General features: G+C 42.2%; 1 protein-coding gene across 4 annotated transcripts in view; it reads right to left on the bottom strand.

Annotated features, from left to right (window-relative positions):
- The window catches only part of syt14 (synaptotagmin 14), a 111,752-nt gene that overhangs the window by 22,912 nt on the left and 66,680 nt on the right, over positions 1-22,160 (bottom strand). For all 4 annotated transcript variants that reach the window (XM_002934679.5, XM_031902540.1, XM_012961665.3 and 1 more), the window contains 2 exons: positions 6,279-6,550; positions 339-791 (listed from right to left, as the gene is read on the bottom strand). In XM_002934679.5, the coding sequence (XP_002934725.2) occupies positions 339-791; positions 6,279-6,550 (725 nt within the window). The remainder of the gene's footprint in view (positions 1-338; positions 792-6,278; positions 6,551-22,160) is intronic.

Below are 22,160 nucleotides of genomic sequence, written 5' to 3'. Positions count from 1 at the left end.
CCACATTCAAATGGGAAAAAGGTTCCTGGTGGTGCCAATAAGAGCAATAATTGGCTATTTAATAGCCCCTATGTGGACTGGCAGCCTACAGAAGGCTCTGTTTGGCATTATACTGGGTTTTTATTCAACCAAAACTTGCCTCCAAGTCAGGAATTCAAAAATAACTCCCTGGTTTGGGGGCACTGAGAGCAACATCCAAGGGGTTGAGCAACGTGTTGCCCCTGAGCCACTGGTTGGGGATCACTGAGCTAGAGGATGCTGGGAGTTGCCTTACTACTAGCAATGCACGTTAACGCTCTATTCATACAGATGTCCTGCTCTCATTACTGGGTACTCACTGATAGACTGTAGGCAGGTTCCAGTACCACCGGGAGTGACAGTTTTCCTTGCAGATTCAGCTTTGTGAGGTAAAAGATCTTCTCCCCCACCATGCGCTCCTTCTTCATTCTCCGTACCAGGTACAGTCTAAACCGCACTGCGTAATTTGCAATCATTTCTGACTCAATGTGATTAAATTTGAATGTTTCTGTGAAGGCCGGGCACGGCCCCCTTTGGACGGCGGTCTTTGCCCTCTGCTTCTTCACAGGCAGCAGCACGAGATGGACCTGCCACGAATTATTATTCCCTGTCCTGTTGTGTGTGGGCAGGTCTGTGACAGCTGTCACCGTAACTAGAAGTTTCTGTTCTTGTGAATCATAGTCAAAAGTTACATCCAAAGTGCCGTATTTAGCTACTGGCTCCGGATCAAAAGATTTAGGAAGCTGTGAAGATGATCCTCTGGCTGACATATCCTAGAGAAAAAAATAAAATAAAATGTATGAATTTATGTATGCCGTTTGCTTTCAGATGCTTTAACAAATGGAATGTTATTTTGCATAAAACAGTGTCTTTTAATTATGGTTCTGTGCCAGACTTTACAATATACATTTTACCAAAATGTCTCTTTATGGGTGAAGATACATGGAGCTACTAGTAGCAGCTACTTTTTCACAGCTACTAAACGCCAAAAAATACCTTGCCATAGACAATACTGAGAATTGTCTCTGCTAAAACACATGTTGAGACAGTTATCAGTAAATGATCAGCATTGTCTATTTAAGTAGCCACTACAACAGGGGTGGGCAAACTTTTTGGCTCACGGGCCACATTTACTCACCCCCGGGCCGGGCCGGACCGGGCCAGGGCGGGCAGGGCCAGGCCAGCGTTACGCCCCCTTCGTCTCTTTAATTCCGGCACGCCAATGACACCAAGTCTCGCGTGATGAGACTTGGCGGCGGCGGCGGGCCGGATTAAAAAGGCCAAGGGGCCGGATGTGGCCCGCGGGCCATAGTTTGCCCACCCCTGCACTACAAGTTTCCTCTCAAGGCAACTTCTGCAATTTCACTGAAATCGCGCCTCCGCGTATGCCATCCCACCGGCGATTTACATTTTCGCCAGTGGGATGGCATTTCGGGGAGATGCGTCGCCTGCGAACAGGGAGATTTGTCGCGGGCGACTAATCTCCCCGTGTGCCAGAGCCCTAAGGGTCTTCACCCTTAAAGATAGTCGCTGCAATCTTTAAGAAACTCCCAGTCGCCGCCACTAAAACATTATTTTGCCACTAAAACATTATTTTGCCCAGTCCTGCGCTTAAGGGCAAATGCCCATACCTGATGCACTCTTACCTTCCAATTTGTGCCTGTATGTTACCCAACCACTTAGATTGTAAGCTCTACGGGGCAGGGACCTCCTTCCCACTGTTTCTCATATCCCATGGCACTTATATATATATATTTACTGTATTTATTTATTATATCACTTGTCCTCCCTGTGTGTAATTCTGTATATTGTAAGATTGTACAGCGCTGCGTACCCTTGTGGCGCTTTATAAATAAAGTTATACATACATACATACAACTAGGCTCCATGTGAAATATACAAATTGCCACAACTGCGCGGTACAAGTCGCTGCTATTTTTGTGGGGGCGATTAGTCGATGTGACTGGAATTTAAAAATCGCAGCAACTTATCGTTTCATCTGTCCTCGCCCTAAGGGTAAGAACTCACGGAATGGTTCCGAAGTCACACAAAGTATCCTCCTGCAGCAACTTCAGTTTTCCTGTTATAGAATATACTCTATCAGTGGTATCTTAAGTTCCCTCCCCGGAACACCCTAGCTAACCTACCTGAAAATTTGTTCTGGGACCAGACTACAAGCCCTGGAAACAGCCCTGCAAGTTATTCATAGAATATATTACAGCACTTTTCCCCTTAGCTAAGAACTTGTCAAAACTGACTATTAAGCAGGAACTGAATTAGTGTTTTAGCCCCGGGTCATTTCACGTCACTTGGGATTCTGCAGTATAGAAAGGAACTGGCAATGCAAGGTTTAACACTGTGAGCTTAAATCAATTAAAAATGATTGAATAAACGTACAAGTGTGAAAAGTCTAAATTTAGGGCATTTTTAAAGTTAGTAAATTTGGACGGCAAAGTTTGTGCCTCCGAATTTGCTGGATTGCTCCTTGTTAAAATACAAAAGCAATTCTGGGTAACGAGGGAATGCCGGTATCGGTACAGGTTCAGTATGAAGTAGGCTGCACATTTGTCCACGGCTGGATTAAAGGGGGCCTGTTAATTAGCTGGCTTTCAAACGTCGGAACCACCGGGGCAGAGAATAGAAAGGGATGCAAATAAATTGACAAATACCTTAGAAAATGTGTATGGAAAGTTGCTTAGAGTTCCATTTTCTTTCATTTGGCAAAATGCTATTTTTGGGTTTACATTAGGGGATTTTAAAAGAAAACCGTACTGGATAGTGAGCCCTCCTGTGTGGGTGAGCTCCTGCTGGAAATCCCCCCCCCCCATCAGCAGAACAAGTGGCGTAACCCTGTAACGTGCTGAGTTCCACCAGTGATTCCACTACCAAGGGTTTGTAGGCATCTACGGGGTTAAGGGAATTGTTCATTTGAAGGCAAGCTGCTGTGATTCACATTTGACTCATGCAGCCCACCAGTCTTTCAGCTGCCAAGCATTTATACAGTGTTCCCAGCCCCTGTGCAATAGGCACACTAATGCTGCCAAGGGATCTATTTCCCGGAATACTATGGATCATTGGGAGTTAGGGAACTCCCTCCCAGTGCGGGCGGCATATCGCTCACTATGAGCATTTTTGGGGCAAAATAGTAGTTTCTCCCCAACCAGCTTGTGGGATAGTTCCCTAAGCCCCACCCCTGTTCCCCTGCTAATCAGGCTGACTACTCGAACAGTAGTCGACTGTCCTCAGCCTGCCTTCAGCCTCCAAATTTCATAATCCCCTGCATACGTGATGTCAATAAGGAAAGGAACATCACAGTGCAATGCATTGTGGGTTATGTAGTTCCTGCTTGCTGTCTGTAAGCTGTGGAGAAGTTGTTACAATTTGTAACATCAGTGTTTTAGTCCCTCCTCCCCTGCCAGGAGTTAAAACAATTCAGATAGAGAATGGTTTTGCAGCTGGATTTCAGCATATAACAATGGTGTTTATTCATGATTTTTGAAGAAACACATTACAGTGATAGGTATAGGGGTTTCTTTGTTGTGTGGGATTAGGGGTTTCTATGTTATGTTTCTTTTGGTTCTGAAGACTGAGTTCCCCTTTAATTGTAGACCTGCAAATAACATGCAGTACATAACTGTGTAATGAACTGAGGCATTGTAGGACAATATTAAAGTCACATTCATTACATATTACAACTGAATTAGCAAATGTGAGGCTGTAATATGGATTTGATGTGACTTTGAGTCATGACGGGATTTTTATGGAGGGTTCACTACAGTCTAAACTATATCATAACTTTTCAGGGTTATGGCAAACTGTGTACAGTACACATATTAGAATATGTATTTTTCTGTGGTGTGAAGGTATATTGGTATGCACTGGATATATTCAATTTAGTGTAATTAAGGGCTGAGTCCTTTCCCTTTATATTTCTATTTCTGGTTTTACCATTGTGTGAGCACTACAGAAGGGAGAATAATCCCCCAGTTTGGTGAGATTCTTTAAAAAAGGAAAGGAAACCAACTGGATTTTTTACCTACATACACGACAACCAGAAGGTCTAAATTATGACTACGATGTAGCCTGTTTGCATTACTTACATGGTGCGTTTATCTTGATAAAGTTTAATAAGAAATAATAATGAACAAATTAAGCTTTATTTCAAGGTATACATAAATACAATATATATATACATTTTGTATACACTACTTTGTGGTATCCTAAACTACATTATTCTAACACTTGTGCCTTTTGCTCTATTTGTTTTTTATAACATCAACTGTCATCCAATAAACTTTAACACATTGTGATTGGTTGATTTTTCCTGTAAAGCCATTGGCTAATTTTGCTTTAAATACCCCTTGTATGTGCTTTTTCATTCAGCCTATGATTAAGTACCATATAGGTACGAAACGCGTAAGGCTTGTAGCATTATGTGTTAGTATAAATAAACTTTTTTGATTTTGTTTCATTTTCCGAGATACTGCTGATTACTTTTTTCATCTATATCCGGAGTGCCTGCCTTTTCATTGTTTTGGATTTCCTAAATGGCTCCCTCAAGCTGAAGGTCTGGGGCATGAGCACCCGGGTCCATCTATACTATGGGTGAGATTTCAACAAATTTCAACTTATGAGCATATGTTTCCTTATGTTAACTAGAGATTCTTTAATAGGACACTTAATATGATATAAACTATATGCTGGTCAAGTATTCATTCTGACAAACTGTACCAGTAGCATAACTAGAAGGTAGAGCAGGTTTATTTTGCTCAACTAACATGATAAAAAAAAGGATTTGGAATTAGTTCTTAGGGTGACAGGTCCCCTTTAAGGATTGGACGAAGCAGAAGGGCTAATGATCCGGCACAGCACTTAATAGCTGTGTGAAGCCTCCAAGCAGAGATATCTGCAGTGCTTCCAAATCTGCCTCTAGTGTAATGGGCAGCTTAGCCGTTACATCATTAATATTCCTGACAAAATCACAAACACAATGACTTGCGATGCTAAGCTTTCCACTGATGTGAGCGGGGAGCAGCTAAACATCAATCACACTCCGCTCTAGGCCCTGGCTATGGGGAGAGCTGCTCTGTTGCTTCAGCTGGAAGGGGCAGTACAGATCTATATACACCTTTTTTCAACACAAACATTATGCTGAAAATACATTCTGCCTATTCTTTTAATTTAAAAAAAAATCCATATTTGCTCAGTTATTTTTTTTTAATTATAAAACAGTGACTAAGAATTATTTGACTTTCATACTTAAAGGGGAACTTTGGCTTCCGAACCAAAATTTGTTAAAGAGCACCACAAAACAGAGAAATCTCTAATATACCTATCACTGTAATCTGTTCCTTCAAAAAGTATGAATAAATACCATTTTATATGCTGAAATCCAGCTGCAAAACAGTTCTTCTCTTTCTGTATCATCTGAAATCCTGGCAGGGGAGGAGGGACTAAAACACTAATGTTACAAATTGTATTAACTTCTCCTCAGCTTACAGACAGCATGCAGGAACTACATAACCCACAATGCATTGCACTGTGGTGTTACTTTCTTTATTCACATCACAAACGCAGGGAATTGTGGGATTGGGAGGATGCAGGCTGAAGGCAGGCTGAGGACAGGCAACTACTGTTACATTTGAGTCTCAAAGTAGTCAGCCAGATAAACAGGGGGCGGGGCTTAGGGAACTGTTCCAAACTATATTATTACAGGTATAGGACCCATTATTCAGAATGCTCGGGACCGAGGATATTGCGGATAAGGGGTCCTTCCGTAATTTGCATCTCCATACCTCAAGTCTACTAAAAAATAAATAAAACATTAATTAAACCCAATAGGGCTGTTCTGCCCCCAATAAGGGGTAATTATATCTTAGTTGGGATCAAGTACAGGTACTGTTTTATTATTACAGAGAAAAAGGAATCATTTAACCATTAAATAAACCCAATAGGGCTGTTCTGCCCCCAATAAGGGGTAATTATATCTTAGTTGGGATCAAGTACAGGTACTGTTTTATTATTACAGAGAAAAAGGAAATCAGTTTTAAAATTCTGAATTATTTGATTAAAATGGAGTCTATGGGAGTGGGCTTTCCATAATTCGGAGCTTTCTGGATAATGGGTTTCCGGATAAGGGGTCCGATACCTGTACTTTAAGCCTTTATCAGGAAAAGGCTGCATATGAAACAAGGGGGTAAAATGAAGAGACAGATAAGACACCTTGATGTGAAGCAAAGAGAAGCTAATTCTGTACTTACTTCTGGACTTAGAACAGCAGTGCTATCACTCGGAACGTCCTCTTCATATCCCTTGTTCTGGAAGCTTTCAGCTTCATGGCCCATGCTTCCTTCACTGGGGCATTTGGTAAAGGAATATCTGGGGCTATTGCTACAGCGGGAAAGTTCACATTTGCTGTCGCCAATTTCAGAAGGGGTGCACGAAAGGCGAGGAGAGCCGCTGTCGTCTTGGTATGGAGGTGGCTGCAGTTCGTCTAGGGGCGGTGTCCTCCTCATTCTCTGGATACAGTTTGCTGGAAAGACATAGGCATACAAGCTTTATGATAATGGCTTTAAAAGAACAGTTCAATGTAAAAATTAAACTGGGTAAAAAAATAATTTGTTATATAGTTAGTTAGCCAAAAATGTAATCTATAAGGGCTGAAGTGGGCAGATGTCTAACATAATGGCCAGAACACTACTTCCTGCTTTCAGCTCTCTAAACTCTTAGTCAGTGACTTTAGGGGGGGCCATATGGGACATAACTGTCAGTTAGTAGTTTGTGAGCATGCAGGTCAGATTCAATAGCAACTAACTGAACAGTTATGTCCCATGTGGCCCCTCCTCAAGTCAATGATTGGCTAATTACTACTAACAGCTTAGAGAGCTGTAAAGCAGGAAGTAGAGTTCTGGCTATTATGTTAGACATCTGCTCACTCCAACCTTTATAGATGACATTTTTGCCTAACTATATTGAAAATATTTTTTATTTTGTACAGTCTGTCTGTATTGGCCAAATTCATTTTTACACTGAACTGTTCATTTAAGTTGGAAAATATTGTAACAAAATACAACCAAAAATTATATTATGTGCTTACATTCCCTAGAAATAAATTCAATAACCCTGAGAAAAAGTAAATTGCATTAGTTGTGAATGTTGAGATGCCCCAAAGCCTCAAAGTAACGCAAGATGGGGGGCCCATTTATCAACATTCTCATAATTGAGGTATTGAAGGTTTCTGACACCATGATCTTCCATTTGTAAAAAGGACACTGACTTCTACACAAGCTCAACAGCTTTTAGATGGTGTATTTGGCTGATAGGGTCAGTGACCCCCATTTAAAAGCTGGAAAGGGTCAGGAGAGGAAGGTAAATAATTCAAAAACTATAACAAATGAATAGGATATTCTATAACATACTAACAGTTAACCTAAAGGTGCACTGTCGCTTTAACGGCTGTATCCCACAATCCTGTGTGCTACGATAGAATGCAAAGAATACGGGAACTTTTCCATTGCTTCCTCCACTTACTAATGGAATGCTTTTATGCTACGTATAAAAAGTAATTTTTGCCTCTTTTTGTTTCTTTAAACCTTTCATCTTTTCTCCTGTCCAATATTCATCATTAAAGTAATATCAGAGTGGAATAATAACATAGGGGACAGCAATAAAATCTCTGGATAACCATAGAAACCGATAAGAAGTCTCCTGCAGGCCTTCTTGGGCAGAAGGGAAATTTGTAAGAACCGTTAATAGACAAGATGACAGAGATAGCAATTAAAGTGAACACAGTCCTTACTGGATTCTTCAATCAGCCCGACGTGGACTGACATGTCTCTGGGGCGGCTGCAGCTAGAAGCAATGACAGTCTGGGATTCTTTCATTGGAAGTGACAGCACCCATAGAAATAAGCATTACTACCCTCACAGTGCTATTATTATATAACATGGCCCTTACACTACAATACAGTGCACCAATGCAGCCTGCTCCGATAAACTGCATGTAAGGTGCAAAGTACAGGGTCCACAGATGTAATGGTGGGGGGTGTTATTTCTAAGGTTCCTCTATTGCAGGAATCCCCAACCTTTCTTACTCGGGAGCCACAGTCAAATGTAAAAAGACTTGGAGAGCAACACAAGCACCATAAAAGTTCATGGAGGAGCCAAATAAGGGCTGTGATTGGCTATTAGGCAGCCTCTATGCACCCTATCAGCTTACAGGGGCTTTATTTGGTAGGAAATCTTGTTTTTATTCAACCAAAACTTGCCCCCAAGTCAGGAATTCAAAAATAACTCCCTGGTTTGGGGGCACTGAGAGCAACATCCAAGGGGTTGGGGAGCAACATGTTGCCCCCGAGGCACTGGTTGGGGATCACTGCCCTATTGTGTTGTGCAGGCCAGACTGGGCAATCTGTGGGTACTGGGAATGCCAGAGGGGCTGCTGTAAGGTGCCACAGACAGTCACTATTTATTGGGCTGGTGGGGGGCTGTTTGGGCCTCTGGGTACTTGAAATGCCAGGGCCTATTTTGAATCCCAGTCCAGACCAGGTGCTCTGCATACACTTTCAACTAACTTGCACCTACTGAACTGCCAAGCTGTTATTAATGCACCAGAATTCACTTTTAGGCACAGACTGACTAGTAATTACATGCACCACAATTTGCATGCAAGTGGCCCCTAATTTGCTTCTGCATTGTGGTACCCTGTGTGCAAATAGCAGTGCCCTATGTTTTCTAAGTGCCAGCAGTGGAGTTGGAATCATGGAAAAGAAAACACAGCATTGTGGGTAAAAAAAAACATGGCAATCTGATTCAATATTTTTGATTGTGGTGGTCTCTAACCTTACAACTTGAAAAAACAGGGGAAGGATGCTCTATATAGATTGTAAGCTCTACGGGGCAGGGACCTCCATCCTCTTGTGTCTTTGACTCTTACCCTCCCATATAGATTGTAAGCTCTACGGGGCAGGGACCTCCATCCTCTTGTGTCTTTGGCTCTTACCCTCCCATATAGATTGTAAGCTCTACGGGGCAGGGACCTCCATCCTCTTGTGTCTTTGACTCTTACCCTCCCATATAGAGTGTAAGCTCTACGGGGCAGGGACCTCCATCCTCTTGTGTCTTTGGCTCTTACCCTCCCATATAGATTGTAAGCTCTACGGGGCAGGGACCTCCATCCTCTTGTGTCTTTGACTCTTAACTTATTGCAACTGTATTTATCTGTAATTATTGTTATAATTTGTATTTATCTATTATTATCATCTTAATAATATTAATGTATTATACTGTACAGCAATGCGTACATAAGTAGCGCTTTATAAATAAAGATATACATACATATAATGATTGGAATGGCCTGTTTTTGGATTATCAGAGTGCCCTTCCCCTGTTTTTTCTTGTTCTGCTGTTAAATGGTTTGTCCGCTCCCTGAGACTGAGGGCTTGGGGTTGGAGCACCTGGATTTTCCTATTTACTTTGGCAAGCTTTTTTTACAATAGGGTGCTATTTTGCCAAATATATACGTGAAATTTTCAAGGTCTCTAACCTTCTCACTGTACACAAATAGGGGTACAAAGGTAGGATTATGGCAACGACACTGCCCTGGTTGGATTCGAACCCCAGCTCTGCTGCGCTAAAGCTCTTTCATGGTCTTACTTGGCCGCCGTGACACCGGGAAAATACCCGGTGGGCCCTGGCGGCCCAGACCCGACCCTATTGCTGCTTCTTCTGGCCCCCCTGCACCCCTCAGTCCGATCCTGAGTCAATCAGTGTCAATGTCAGTAGAGGAAAGAAATCTAGAATATTTCCCACTCTTTATTCTGCATAAAAAGCCCTATATATCCTGTATACTCTCTTTCCATTCCCCGTCTGTGAAGGTGCAAGCTCATCCGCCAGGATGATATGTAAATCCCTTCGTATGACTGCGCAATCTGCATAAAGCACAGATCTGCACAGTGGGGGGCAAATCCAAATTTGAAACGCAGTTATCTATCTGGTTTGTCCTTGCCAAAAATATCCGCTTTTCTGCGCATGGAGAGGTGGGCTGCAGCTCATTGGCACTGTTTGCTGAACAGGAAGAGTCAACTGCTCCTGCAACATCGGAATCTGATCAAATGAATTCATGCTTCGTTAATGCAATTTAAATATGATTTTTTTTTGTACCTGTACCCCTTGAACTGAATCACTGATTACAGCAGAACTCTCCCCTTCCCTAGTATCCCTACGGCCCTACACACAGCCCTACCATACCTACCTACAGCAGAACCCTCCCCTTCCCAAGTATCCCTACAACCCTACACACAGCCCTACCATACCTACCTACAGCAGAACTCTCCCCTTCCCAAGTATCCCTACAACCCTACACACAGCCCTACCATACCTACCTACAGCAGAACTCTCCCCTTCCCAAGTATCCCTATGGTCCTACACACAGCCCTACCATACCTACCTACAGCAGAACTCTCCCCTTCCCAAATATCCCTACAGCCCTACACACAGCCCTACCATACCTACCTACAGCAGAACTCTCCCCTTCCCAAGTATCCCTACGACCCTACACACAGCCCTACCATACCTACCTACAGCAGAACTCTCCCCTTCCCAAGTATCCCTACGACCCTACACACAGCCCTACCATACCTACCGACAGCAGAACTCTCCCCTTCCCAAGTATCCCTACGACCCTACACACAGCCCTACCATACCTACCTAAAGCAGAACTCTCCCCTTCCCAAGTATCCCTACGACCCTACACACAGCCCTACCATACCTACCTAAAGCAGAACTCTCCCCTTCCCAAGTATCCCTACGACCCTACACACAGCCCTACCATACCTACCTAAAGCAGAACTCTCCCCTTCCCAAATATCCCTACGACCTTACACACAGCCCTACCATACCTACCTAAAGCAGAACTCTCCCCTTCCCAAATATCCCTACGACCCTACACACAGTCCTACCATACCTACCTACAGCAGAACTCTCCCCTTCCCAAGTATCCCTACGGTCCTACACACAGTCCTACCATACCTACCTAAAGCAGAACTCTCCCCTTCCCAAGTATCCCTACGACCCTACACACAGCCCTACCATACCTACCTACAGCAGAACTCTCCCCTTCCCAAGTATCCCTATGACCCTACACACAGCCCTACCATACCTACCTACAGCAGAACTCTCCCCTTCCCAAGTATCCCTATGACCCTACACACAGCCCTACCATACCTACCTACAGCAGAACTCTCCCCTTCCCAAGTATCCCTATGACCCTACACACAGCCCTACCATACCTACCTACAGCAGAACTCTCCCCTTCCCAAGTATCCCTATGACCCTACACACAGCCCTACCATACCTACCTAAAGCAGAACCCTCCCCTTCCCAAGTATCCCTACGGCCCTACACACAGCCCTACCATACCTACCTAAAGCAGAACTCTCCCCTTCCCAAGTATCCCTACGACCCTACACACAGCCCTACCATACCTACCTAAAGCAGAACCCTCCCCTTCCCAAGTATCCCTACGACCCTACACACAGCCCTACCATTAGAGCTGGGCGGTATGACCAAAAATTTATATCACGGTATTTTTCAAAATTATATCGGTGTCACGGTATTTGACGGTATTTGACAGTATTTTTTTTTCCATGCATGAAGGTGTTAACCCCATTTCCTAATAAATTAGAGAATAATTACTGCAGTATTGAAAATCAGAGTCAGGCAAGCGAAGGATCAGCAACAGAAAGTCGTAAGGTAAATCAGGCAGGCTTAGTTTCCCAGGCAAGGCCGCAGACAACATAGCACAGGAGGAGGCGTTTGATAGCTTTAACTACCCCCCACACATGCGCAGAACCGGCGCCGTCAGCATGCTTTGACATGTACGTGCGCTTTGATGCACGCGCACCTGGACGCGCATGCGCAACGTCCCGCGGACAACGGGACGCACGCGAGACCGGCCCACACGGGTGAGTACCCTGACACCCCGGTATTGCGGTATCTGACAAATGAATATAGTTTTAAAAAAAAACACCGGTATTCGGTATTAAACGGTATATCGCCCAGCCCTACCTACCATACCTACCTAAAGCAGAACTCTCCCCTTCCCAAGTATCCCTATGACCCTACACACAGCCCTACCATACCTACCTACAGCAGAACTCTCCCCTTCCCAAGTATCCCTACAACCCTACACACAGCCCTACCATACCTACCTACAGCAGAACTCTCCCCTTCCCAAGTATCCCTACAACCCTACACACAGCCCTACCATACCTACCTACAGCAGAACTCTCCCCTTCCCAAGTATCCCTATGACCCTACACACAGCCCTACCATACCTACCTACAGCAGAACTCTCCCCTTCCCAAGTATCCCTATGACCCTACACACAGCCCTACCATACCTACCTACAGCAGAACTCTCCCCTTCCCAAGTATCCCTACAACCCTACACACAGCCCTACCATACCTACCTACAGCAGAACCCTCCCCTTCCCAGTAAAATGATATGCAGAGTTGGCTAAAGCTTGGCACCCACTTGGCCTTTTTACACAGCATTTATGAACATACATACATAACTAGACTTACGTTACACATATTAGCTTGCCTGCTAGCTGTGTTTCCTATATCTCAACCATTATGCATAAGTGGATCAAGTGGATTATTGGATCAAGACTGGCATACGCCGGAACCTGGGAGCAACGTGTTCCAGTGGGATTTTGCTATTGCATTCCCTCTTTAAATGAATTTCAGGGGCTGATACAATTTGCAAGAGACAGGCGATGCTCACATTTTTGATGCGGTTTGCTATTGACGCAATGGTGCCCTGCGGGCAAAATTACAGATGAAACATTGGATGTCACTTGGCATTTGAGAATGCCTGCAATCCATGCCTTTGCCTTGAGACCCAGCGCCACACACACACTGCAGTTTTGTACATAACAGAATGATACAGTGCTGCGTATATTATTGTATATGGCACGTCCAGGGGTTTATGGCTCATTATTCCATATCCATAACTAATGACTTCCCCCAAACTACAATTAATCATGGTCACATGGTATTCTTCTACTCTGTCAGGCCATTTGTAGTAAAAAAATTCAGTGACAACATTAAAGGGCAACTACAGCCTGAATGACTTTGCCAATAGACGATTGGGTATTTAAAGGGAAACTAACCACCTACCAAAAGTTTAGCTCATATTGTTTATACTGTACCTTACAGTGCTGTACCAAAAATGTGAAAATCTCTTAAAAGGTTCATTCAATGTTAGCTACTTTACACAAAGACAATGGTATTCTAATAAAATCAGCACCTGGTCTTGATTTTAATTGTTTGTGTATCTTAGATTATTTAATTATTCATTCTGAAGGTCCTGCATTTTAATAGCTACATGGTTGCAAAGTTGCCCTTACCCCAGCAATTTATGTTCTACCTCATTAGCTGTCAAAGACGTAACAGCCAACACTGTAAGTCATTGATCTACGCCATGCCCTGTATTTAATGCCAGCAAGACAAAATCAACAAGCCCTACTGTATAAAGGGTTAAGGAGCCGCTGTACCACACATCACCCTTCAAGTTTCCCAATAGCAGCCCATCAAACCAGGTTACCCACTCTAAACCAATACAATGTAATGCCTTAATCCCTGGCATTTCAAAGCAGCAGCACAAACTAAAACTTTGTTACAGAACAACTGTTGAAACTGTATATAATGGACCTTTAATTAGAGATAATAATCTTGGTATAATAGTACCCTCAGTCACTGGCCTGTATCTCAGGTTTACAGATAAGGAGGAGTTTATTATTTGGAAAAAAAGAGACAATGATTCTTATTAGGTTAATGTCCCAGCTAATGTCCCACGGAGCAAGTAAAGCCGGCCATGCACACACCAATATAAACCTCATTTCGCGCGATATCTGTTGCGTGCATGGCGGCTCGAAGAGGTAGCCGATATTGCAGAAGGCTGCGGATATCGGTCAACTTGTCGATCGGCCAAGTTAAAAGATTTTGATGCCACCCAAGCAAAATCTACCTTCAGGGCTGAATCGCCAGGTGGAGGTAGAATTTCTATTGTTTCTATATCTGACGATTCAGTCTTGAACGTCAGTGAAGGGTGGGAATGAATGGAATTGCTACGTCTATGGTCACCTTTAGTCTCCCGCAGTAGATCTCTGCTACCGCGGCCGACTAACTGCTCTGAAATGCTGGTTGCCAGTGGAAAGGCCTAAACATAGCTTTGGCTTTCCAGAGTTGTGCCAAGTTTTCTCCTGCAGGCAACTTGACTGGGGAAAGCCGAAGCAATGTGTAGTCCTCTTCACTGGTGACTCCTATTGTTATTATTAACATTTATTTATAATGCGCCAACATATTCCGCAGCGTTGTTGCCGCTGGAAAGGCATTTTGGATCGGTTAGTCTCCCGCGGTGGCAGTACTCACTCCATGGGACACCTATCACATTACATTTGGATAGGGATACCATGGCACCTTTCAAAGAAGTGCAGCCGATTCAGTGCGGTGCCCCTGTTCCTGGGTACCTGATCCTTACACCCCAGCATGGCTTCCCGCACAGGGCCCAGCACTCAATAGGGTGCAAACCCCCCCCTAGACTGCAGGGTCTGTTAGCCACAGCTCCAATTGGGGTAACACATTTTATGCGATAGGTGCCTTTTAAATATCTTCTTCTCCTTTACAGTTGCTATGAAAAGCCACGGAGATATGATCAAGTGCAATACTGCACTGTATATGGCACCACAAATAAACAGCCCTATTGCATTTGCCTGATCTTAAAGACTATAATTCCCCTTTAAAGCACAGAGAAGACAGGTGGAATTTGTTATTCGGAAGCACTAAAATATATGATTTGTAATCTGTGTCCTCTAAACCTTACCTATTAGAAGATCCCCCCGCCCGCAGACAATTACACATGACAGAAGGCTCAGTGTGGGTCTGCATATGGTATTTTTAGAATTAGCGTTGAACAGACATTAAGTAAGGGAAAGTATCATAAGAACAAGCTGTAAGGGTGGGGGGGGGGGGTATTTACATAAGTACATTATAAAGACGAGATTAACACTCTTTATGCATTAATAAACATCAATATGTAACATATCTCCTGAACCATTTAGTACCAGGAAGAAGAGAAACACAAAGTCTCCTTTCTGTACCTGGCACTTCTATAGAATACTTAACATTCAGAGCATGTTTACCTTACTATCTCGCAGGCTAATGGAACTGTGCACCAGACACTCATGCATAATTCAAATTACTATCCTCGGGCTTCCAAAGCTGAGTTAAATCTGCCTTCAAATTAGCTGAGGTGTGACTTCTTGTTGAATAATCTGTAGCAGTCACAAGTGTACACTATTTGTATAAAAAGTATCTTTAAATATGATCCGTTATATTTAACTATTGTTACCAAGTTAAATGGCAGTAAGGGGTGTGCGGAGCAATCGGCGCGCCAGGCAGCTCTGGAATGCACTGGGAACATGTCATATGGCGGTAATTAATTAATGATCGTCTATTTGCCTGTACCGTAACAGCCCATTTGGCATCACAGCCTCTCCCGAGGGACAATTACCAATGGCTCTGTCAAAGCTGCAGTGCTACATAACTGTCCCACTGAGACGGTTTCCCTTTAAAAGTACATGGCACCCACACAGGGGTAATATTAAAGGTGGCCTATACGTGCCAAAAAAGACTGCATGAAACCTTTATGGTGGCCCATCAATATGTATGTACTGTAGAAGTCAGTTGGATAAGGGATCACGGAGATGAACTAATGTTGACCAGTGCATTAGTGATGTGCTGGTTGATCTAAACCAGGGTTCGGGTTGAAATTTGGATGATCATTGCAGGTTAAGGTTGCCTGCGGGTCCTCTGCTTCCGAAGATTCCCTGTCTTGGAGTGATAAGCCACGCACAAAAGTAGTGTAGGAACGGGAAGACAAGAGTATGGGTTTGGTGGAGGTGCTACAATGGCAACATTTTGTGAGTTAGGGTCGGGTCAAGATTTTCCAGAGCCACACTTCCCGTACAGTGCATAGCTTCCCAACAGTACATTACATAGGAAAACATCAAAAAGGCAGCCACACTGTGCAGTATGCTCTCTGTCCAGTCTCTCAGTGTCCCAGATTGGTCTGCATTGGCCGCTTTTACAGGGCAACTGAGTCGGCACCTTATACGTAATTCATAATCATAAAATTGTAACTAAAACCCATGTTTTTAAAAATCTATGTACCATGTACACCATGAATTACTAGCAAAACAGGGCCATGGAATGTACATTGATCAAACACTTAAGGTCCCCATACAGAGGCTGATTCTAGCTGCCCCTTAGACCTGAAATCGGGCAGATATCGATCGGGCAGGTTAAAAAATCTAGTCGGATCGGGGACGGAAACGGCTCGTTGATGCTGTCCCCGAACAGACTTTGTCTATACCCGTCGTTATAATTTGATCATTTGGCCCCATGAATCTTCATTTGTATGGAGACCTTTACTCCCTGTGTAAATAGTTATTTACTCTAACCAAAAACACTGTTCCATATAAACTTAAGAGTTATTTCTTTTTTACGCTGATTTTTTCTACAGTAGAGAGCACAGTTGCATTCTCTACACTAGCGGTGACAGGGTTCCTCAGGTGGCAGCTGCCCTGAAACGTCACTGCCAGGAGCCCTAAAACTGTAATGATCCAAGCCTTCAAAGTTCCCCAAGCCAGCTCCCCATCTTCTGATCTTGTCAGGCCGTCTTTCTGTATGTGGCACTGCACAGGGTCGAAGCGCTCAGTTCTCCTAGAATGGTACTGATAGGCCAAATGAGTGGATCACAAAAAAAGTGTAAAAGATTGTCAGCTGATGCTATTTCAGGTTGGTAGATGACAAGCCCATTGATACATGTGTTGATTCTGGACAGACCCAATGTGACTCCTCATTCAAACAGCCAAACACCAACAATAAACAATAGTATCTCAGCCTACCTCTGTGTTTATACCAATTCACTTAGTAGCTTGGCCATCATTAACCCTACTTTTATCTATACTAAGGTACTGCCCTGAATATACCATCGTTTGAATAATTGATCTTGGAAATAATAGAAAGAGACAGCTAGTGCGCATTTCCTAACGTAATATCTCAAGTTTAATAATACAACAGACAGTCCTCTCACATACACCCAGGGCCCTCACGCCTCAGGGCAACATTAATGTCATCAATCCTCATGTCAGATTCAAACCTCCTCAAAGGACATGTAAACCCTAAATTTCCCTACCATGTATAAAGGTTGGGCACAATTGCCCCACCCAAACTACATCATATGTTCTGCATATATCCCCTCTGTTCCCCAGCAGCCATTTTCCCTCTGAGAGTTTCTTTGGAAACCAACAATGCAATTTCTTCATTGGCTGTTAGACTAAAGGGCATGTTTAGTAACCTTAGTTAAGAAGAACTGAGCATGCTCAGTAGACCAACAGTCAAAGTAAATTCCTGAGGAAGGGGATTGAGTGGGTTCGAAGGAGAAGGAATCCTAAGTGATTAAGGGGATTCTGAAGCCTTACTACTAAACACCCAAAGTGGCAGGTATTTAAATGTTTTAAAGAGGCTGTTCACTAATCACATTATACTGAGGGGTTTTACATGTCCTTTAAAGTGATAGGTACATATCACTACGTGGAAAAAAGACGAAATATTTTATAAGTTGATATAAGTTTTTAGAATGACGCATATTTACAGTCTATGTAGAGCTGACCAATTCAAGCAGCTTTTATGGCAATGACAGCCTAATAATCAGAGTAGTGGCCTGGTGTAATTTCTAGCAGCCTGACAATAGGGGATTAAACTGTAGGTGCCAGCATGGGATAATAAGAATGCTTTGTCTCTCCTGCTTAGCTCCATACAAGCCTGCCACACAAAGCCAGCCATTATTATGGCTATATTGCATTCAATCGCTCCTTTTTGGCAGCTTTAGGATACAGACAAAGAGCACGCATTCGCAAATGATTACTGGTCATAAACTGGCTGAAAATGAGCCGCACTTACATACGTAGGAGGTTGTGAAGAAAACTCTATAAGTGACGAGAAATAAAGGAACAAAACGCAACCTTTAATTCAACTATAGCAACAGGGGATGAAGCTGAGCCCAACCCTGCAGGGTAAATGAGATGGTCCAGCTCAGGCGAATGCACACAATGAGACCAGGCTAAAGATTGCTTTGGGCCCAATCAATTGGTGTGCGTCAGGGCCAAAAATGATGCCCACATATAGGAGTTATGCTTTGCTGAAGATGCTGGCTGTATTAACCTTGCTTTATGCTCAGTATAATGACCTCAGCAGACTAAATACAATAAATTAGCTCCAAACAATCACTGAGGCGGCCCTCAGTATTAAAAATGTCATGCCCATATCCCCATAGTGCAGCTTAACATAATACGAATTGAAAAAAAAAAAAAAAAAATAGCCTCAGAATTCACAGACCTACTTACCAAGCGCATATACCCAGTGTATGGAGGAAAGTGTGTCAGATTAAGGGGGAACTCTGGCTTCCAAACCAAAATTTGTAAAAAAAAAAAAAAAAAGCCCCACACATTACAGATACTGCTAATATCCCTATCACTGTAATCTGTTCCTTCTAAAAGTATCAATAAATACCATTTTATATGCTGAAATCCAGCTGCAAAACAGTTCTTCTCTTTTTCAAAATCCTGGCAGGGGAGAAGGGACTAAAACACTGATGTTATAAATTGTAACATCTTCTCCACAGCTTACAGACAGCATGCAGGAACTACATAACCCACAATGCATTGCACTGTGATGTTCCTTTCCTTATTGACATCACATGTGCAGGGAATTGTGGGATTGGGAGGATGCAGGCTGAAGGCAGGCTGAGAACAGGTGACTACTGTTACATTTTATTTGAGTCACAAAGTAGCCAGCCAGATCAGCAGGGGAACAGGGGCGGGGCTTAGGGAACTTTTCCAAACCTTATTATTACATTAAAAATCATGAAAAGGCTGCACATTTTTTATTGATGTACATTGCAAAGTTGCCTGAAATGATCTTTACTTTTCAGTTTAAGTTGTGCTTGGGTGGAGTTCCCCTTTAACCCATGCTCTCATATTTATAATCTAACATTTACAGAAATCTACAAAAGTCATATTGATACTCTTCCCTTACCTGCATGAACGGAATGCCTGCAATTTTTTGTAATTCTAATATTTATCTCTGCATTTCTTGCTGGTATTTGCTTATGGGCTATTTAAAAGCTTCATACTGTGCTTGTTAAATTCATGCAAAGTGCTCTGAAATTAAGCTGAACCTTGAACGTGCGCCCCATATTTATATTCAGGAGACATACTGCAAATGCCGGAAAACTCCCATACCTTCATTAAACACATGTACTGTATGTAGTACCATTTAACATTAATATGATTTTGATGTAGGCTCAATGGTGTTTTTTGATTTTATGATTTGTCCAAACTCTTTGGCTCCCAAGTACAGACCCAGAAACTAAATTTGCACTAAATTTGGTAAAATTATGAAAAATAAATCTCTTTTGCTGTGCAACATCCTGGTTCTTGCGAGTAAGTGTGGGGTAGCTTAAAAAAACACAATGTAAACTGCAGCTGAGAATAGGGATAATGCGTATAAAGGTATGGAACCTGTTTCTGAGAATCCTGGGGTTTTCTGGATAAGGGGCCTTTCTGTAATACTTTAAGTCTATTAAAAAATCATGTGAACATTAAAACCTATAGGATTGTTTTGCCTCCAATAAGGGGTAATTATATCTTAGTTGGGATCAAGTACAGGTACTGTTTTATTATTACAGAGAAAAGGGAATCATTTAACCATTAAATAAACCCAATAGGGCTGTTCTGCCCCCAATAAGGGGTAATTATATCTTAGTTGGGATCAAGTACAGGTACTGTTTTATTATTACAGAGAAAGGGGAATCATTTAACCATGAAATAAACCCAATAGGGCTGTTCTACCCCCAATAAGGGGTAATTATATCTTAGTTGGGATCAAGTACAGGTACTGTTTTATTATTACAGAGAAAAGGGAATCATTTAACCATGAAATAAACCCAATAGGGCTGTTCTGCCCCCAATAAGGGGTAATTATATCTTAGTTGGGATCAAGTACAGGTACTGTTTTATTATTACAGAGAAAAGGGAATCATTTAACCATTAAATAAACCCAATAGGGCTGTTCTGCCCCCAATAAGGGGTAATTATATCTTAGTTGGGATCAAGTACAGGTACTGTTTTATTATTACAGAGAAAAGGGAATCATTTAACCATGAAATAAACCCAATAGGGCTGTTCTTCCCCCAATAAGGGGTAATTATATCTTAGTTGGGATCAAGTACAGGTACTGTTTTATTATTATAGAGAAAAGGGAATCATTTAACCATTAAATAAACCCAATAGGGCTGTTCTGCCCCCAATAAGGGGTAATTATATCTTAGTTGGGATCAAGTACAGGTACTGTTTTATTATTACAGAGAAAAGGGAATAATTTAACCATTAAATAAACCCAATAGGGCTGTTCTGCCCCCAATAAGGGGTAATTATATCTTAGTTGGGATCAAGTACAGGTTCTGTTTTATTATTAGAGAGAAAAAGGAATCATTTAACCATTAAATAAACCCAATAGGACTGTTCTGCCCCCAATAAGGGGTAATTATATCTTAGTTGGGATCAAGTACAGGTACTGTTTTATTATTACAGAGAAAAGGGAATCATTTAACCATGAAATAAACCCAATAGGGCTGTTCTGCCCCCAATAAGGGGTAATTATATCTTAGTTGGGATCAAGTACAGGTTCTGTTTTATTATTAGAGAGAAAAAGGAATCATTTAACCATTAAATAAACCCAATAGGACTGTTCTGCCCCCAATAAGGGGTAATTATATCTTAGTTGGGATCAAGTACAGGTACTGTTTTATTATTACAAAAAAAGAAAATTTGTATTAAAATTTTGAATTATTTGACTAAAATTGAGTCTGTGGACAATGGCCTTCAAGTAATTTGGAACGTTCTGGATAATGGATCCCATACCTGTACTATCTTTTTAACAAAATGGTGGAAGGTAGAGGGCAAAGAAAAAGCTGAGCATGAATATGGCGTTACAGTACGGTTAAACATTATTTCTCTTATTAACATTTTCATTTAAAAAGATCAGTTGCTTTCTGAAGTGGAATAAAGGTGAAAAGTTACATTTTGCTTCCCGTTTACAAAGAGTTTGGCTTTCAAACATTCGGAATCTAAAGATGGGGAACGCAACTTTCTCTAAGGAGCAATAAGCAACCAGATACATATGACTTGTTGATGAGACAGTTTCCCACAATATTGTAGCACCCCTGCCTGTATTCTTGGGCCAGCAATTTTTTTTACCACGCCTATTTTTGCAACCACACCCCCTAAATACCACTCCCATTTTACAAAATTTGGCCGGTTATTTAAAGTTTGAACACATTTCTGGGGGTTTTGGGGTCTTGTTTATTTATTACAGTTTTACTAAAAAAGGTGAAATTGCACTTTAAGCTGCAAGTCTCAGTTCCCTCAAGAGACCTGTTTAGCTTATTAGTTACAATTGTATCTAAGTGCAGGAGTTGTCTTATTTAATTAAGTTTGAGAAACATTGCATCTTTTTTAGCATTCCGTGCAGGAGATCAATATGAGGGACTTTTCAGTAAGAATCCAGGACATAAATTGGGACTGTCCCACGAAAATCGGGACAGTTGGGAGGTATGGTTATGGATTCCCAGATATGAATAACCAGATATGGATCCATGCATGTATGTGTAGGTGCTACAAGGAGGAACAAGGTGCATTGTGGGGAAAGAACATAGTGATCCGCGCCAAATTTTGTAATTTGAACTTTTTTCCCTTTTCTAAATAATTTTTCAGTTTTTGTACAGTTATTCTAAAGGCATTAAGAGCATTTTATTTTGCTAGCATTACTGGCTCTTTCAAAGGCTTCTGATAGCCTTTGTTATTTTCTTTTTCTATTGGTTTAACCCTTTAACTCTAAAAGAATGTAAAACTTACGATCTGTATACAATAGGCTCAGCATGCCACAGATTGCAAATGTTATGCTCCGTGGAAGTTCCAGGCTGGGGGAGTGGAACACTGGCTTTTAAAGCAGGTTC

Source organism: Xenopus tropicalis, chromosome 5, assembly GCF_000004195.4.
Source record: "Xenopus tropicalis strain Nigerian chromosome 5, UCB_Xtro_10.0, whole genome shotgun sequence".
NCBI lineage: Eukaryota > Metazoa > Chordata > Amphibia > Anura > Pipidae > Xenopus > Xenopus tropicalis.
Note: the sequence above shows the minus strand (reverse complement) of the source record. Positions and strands in the feature narration are given on the sequence as shown.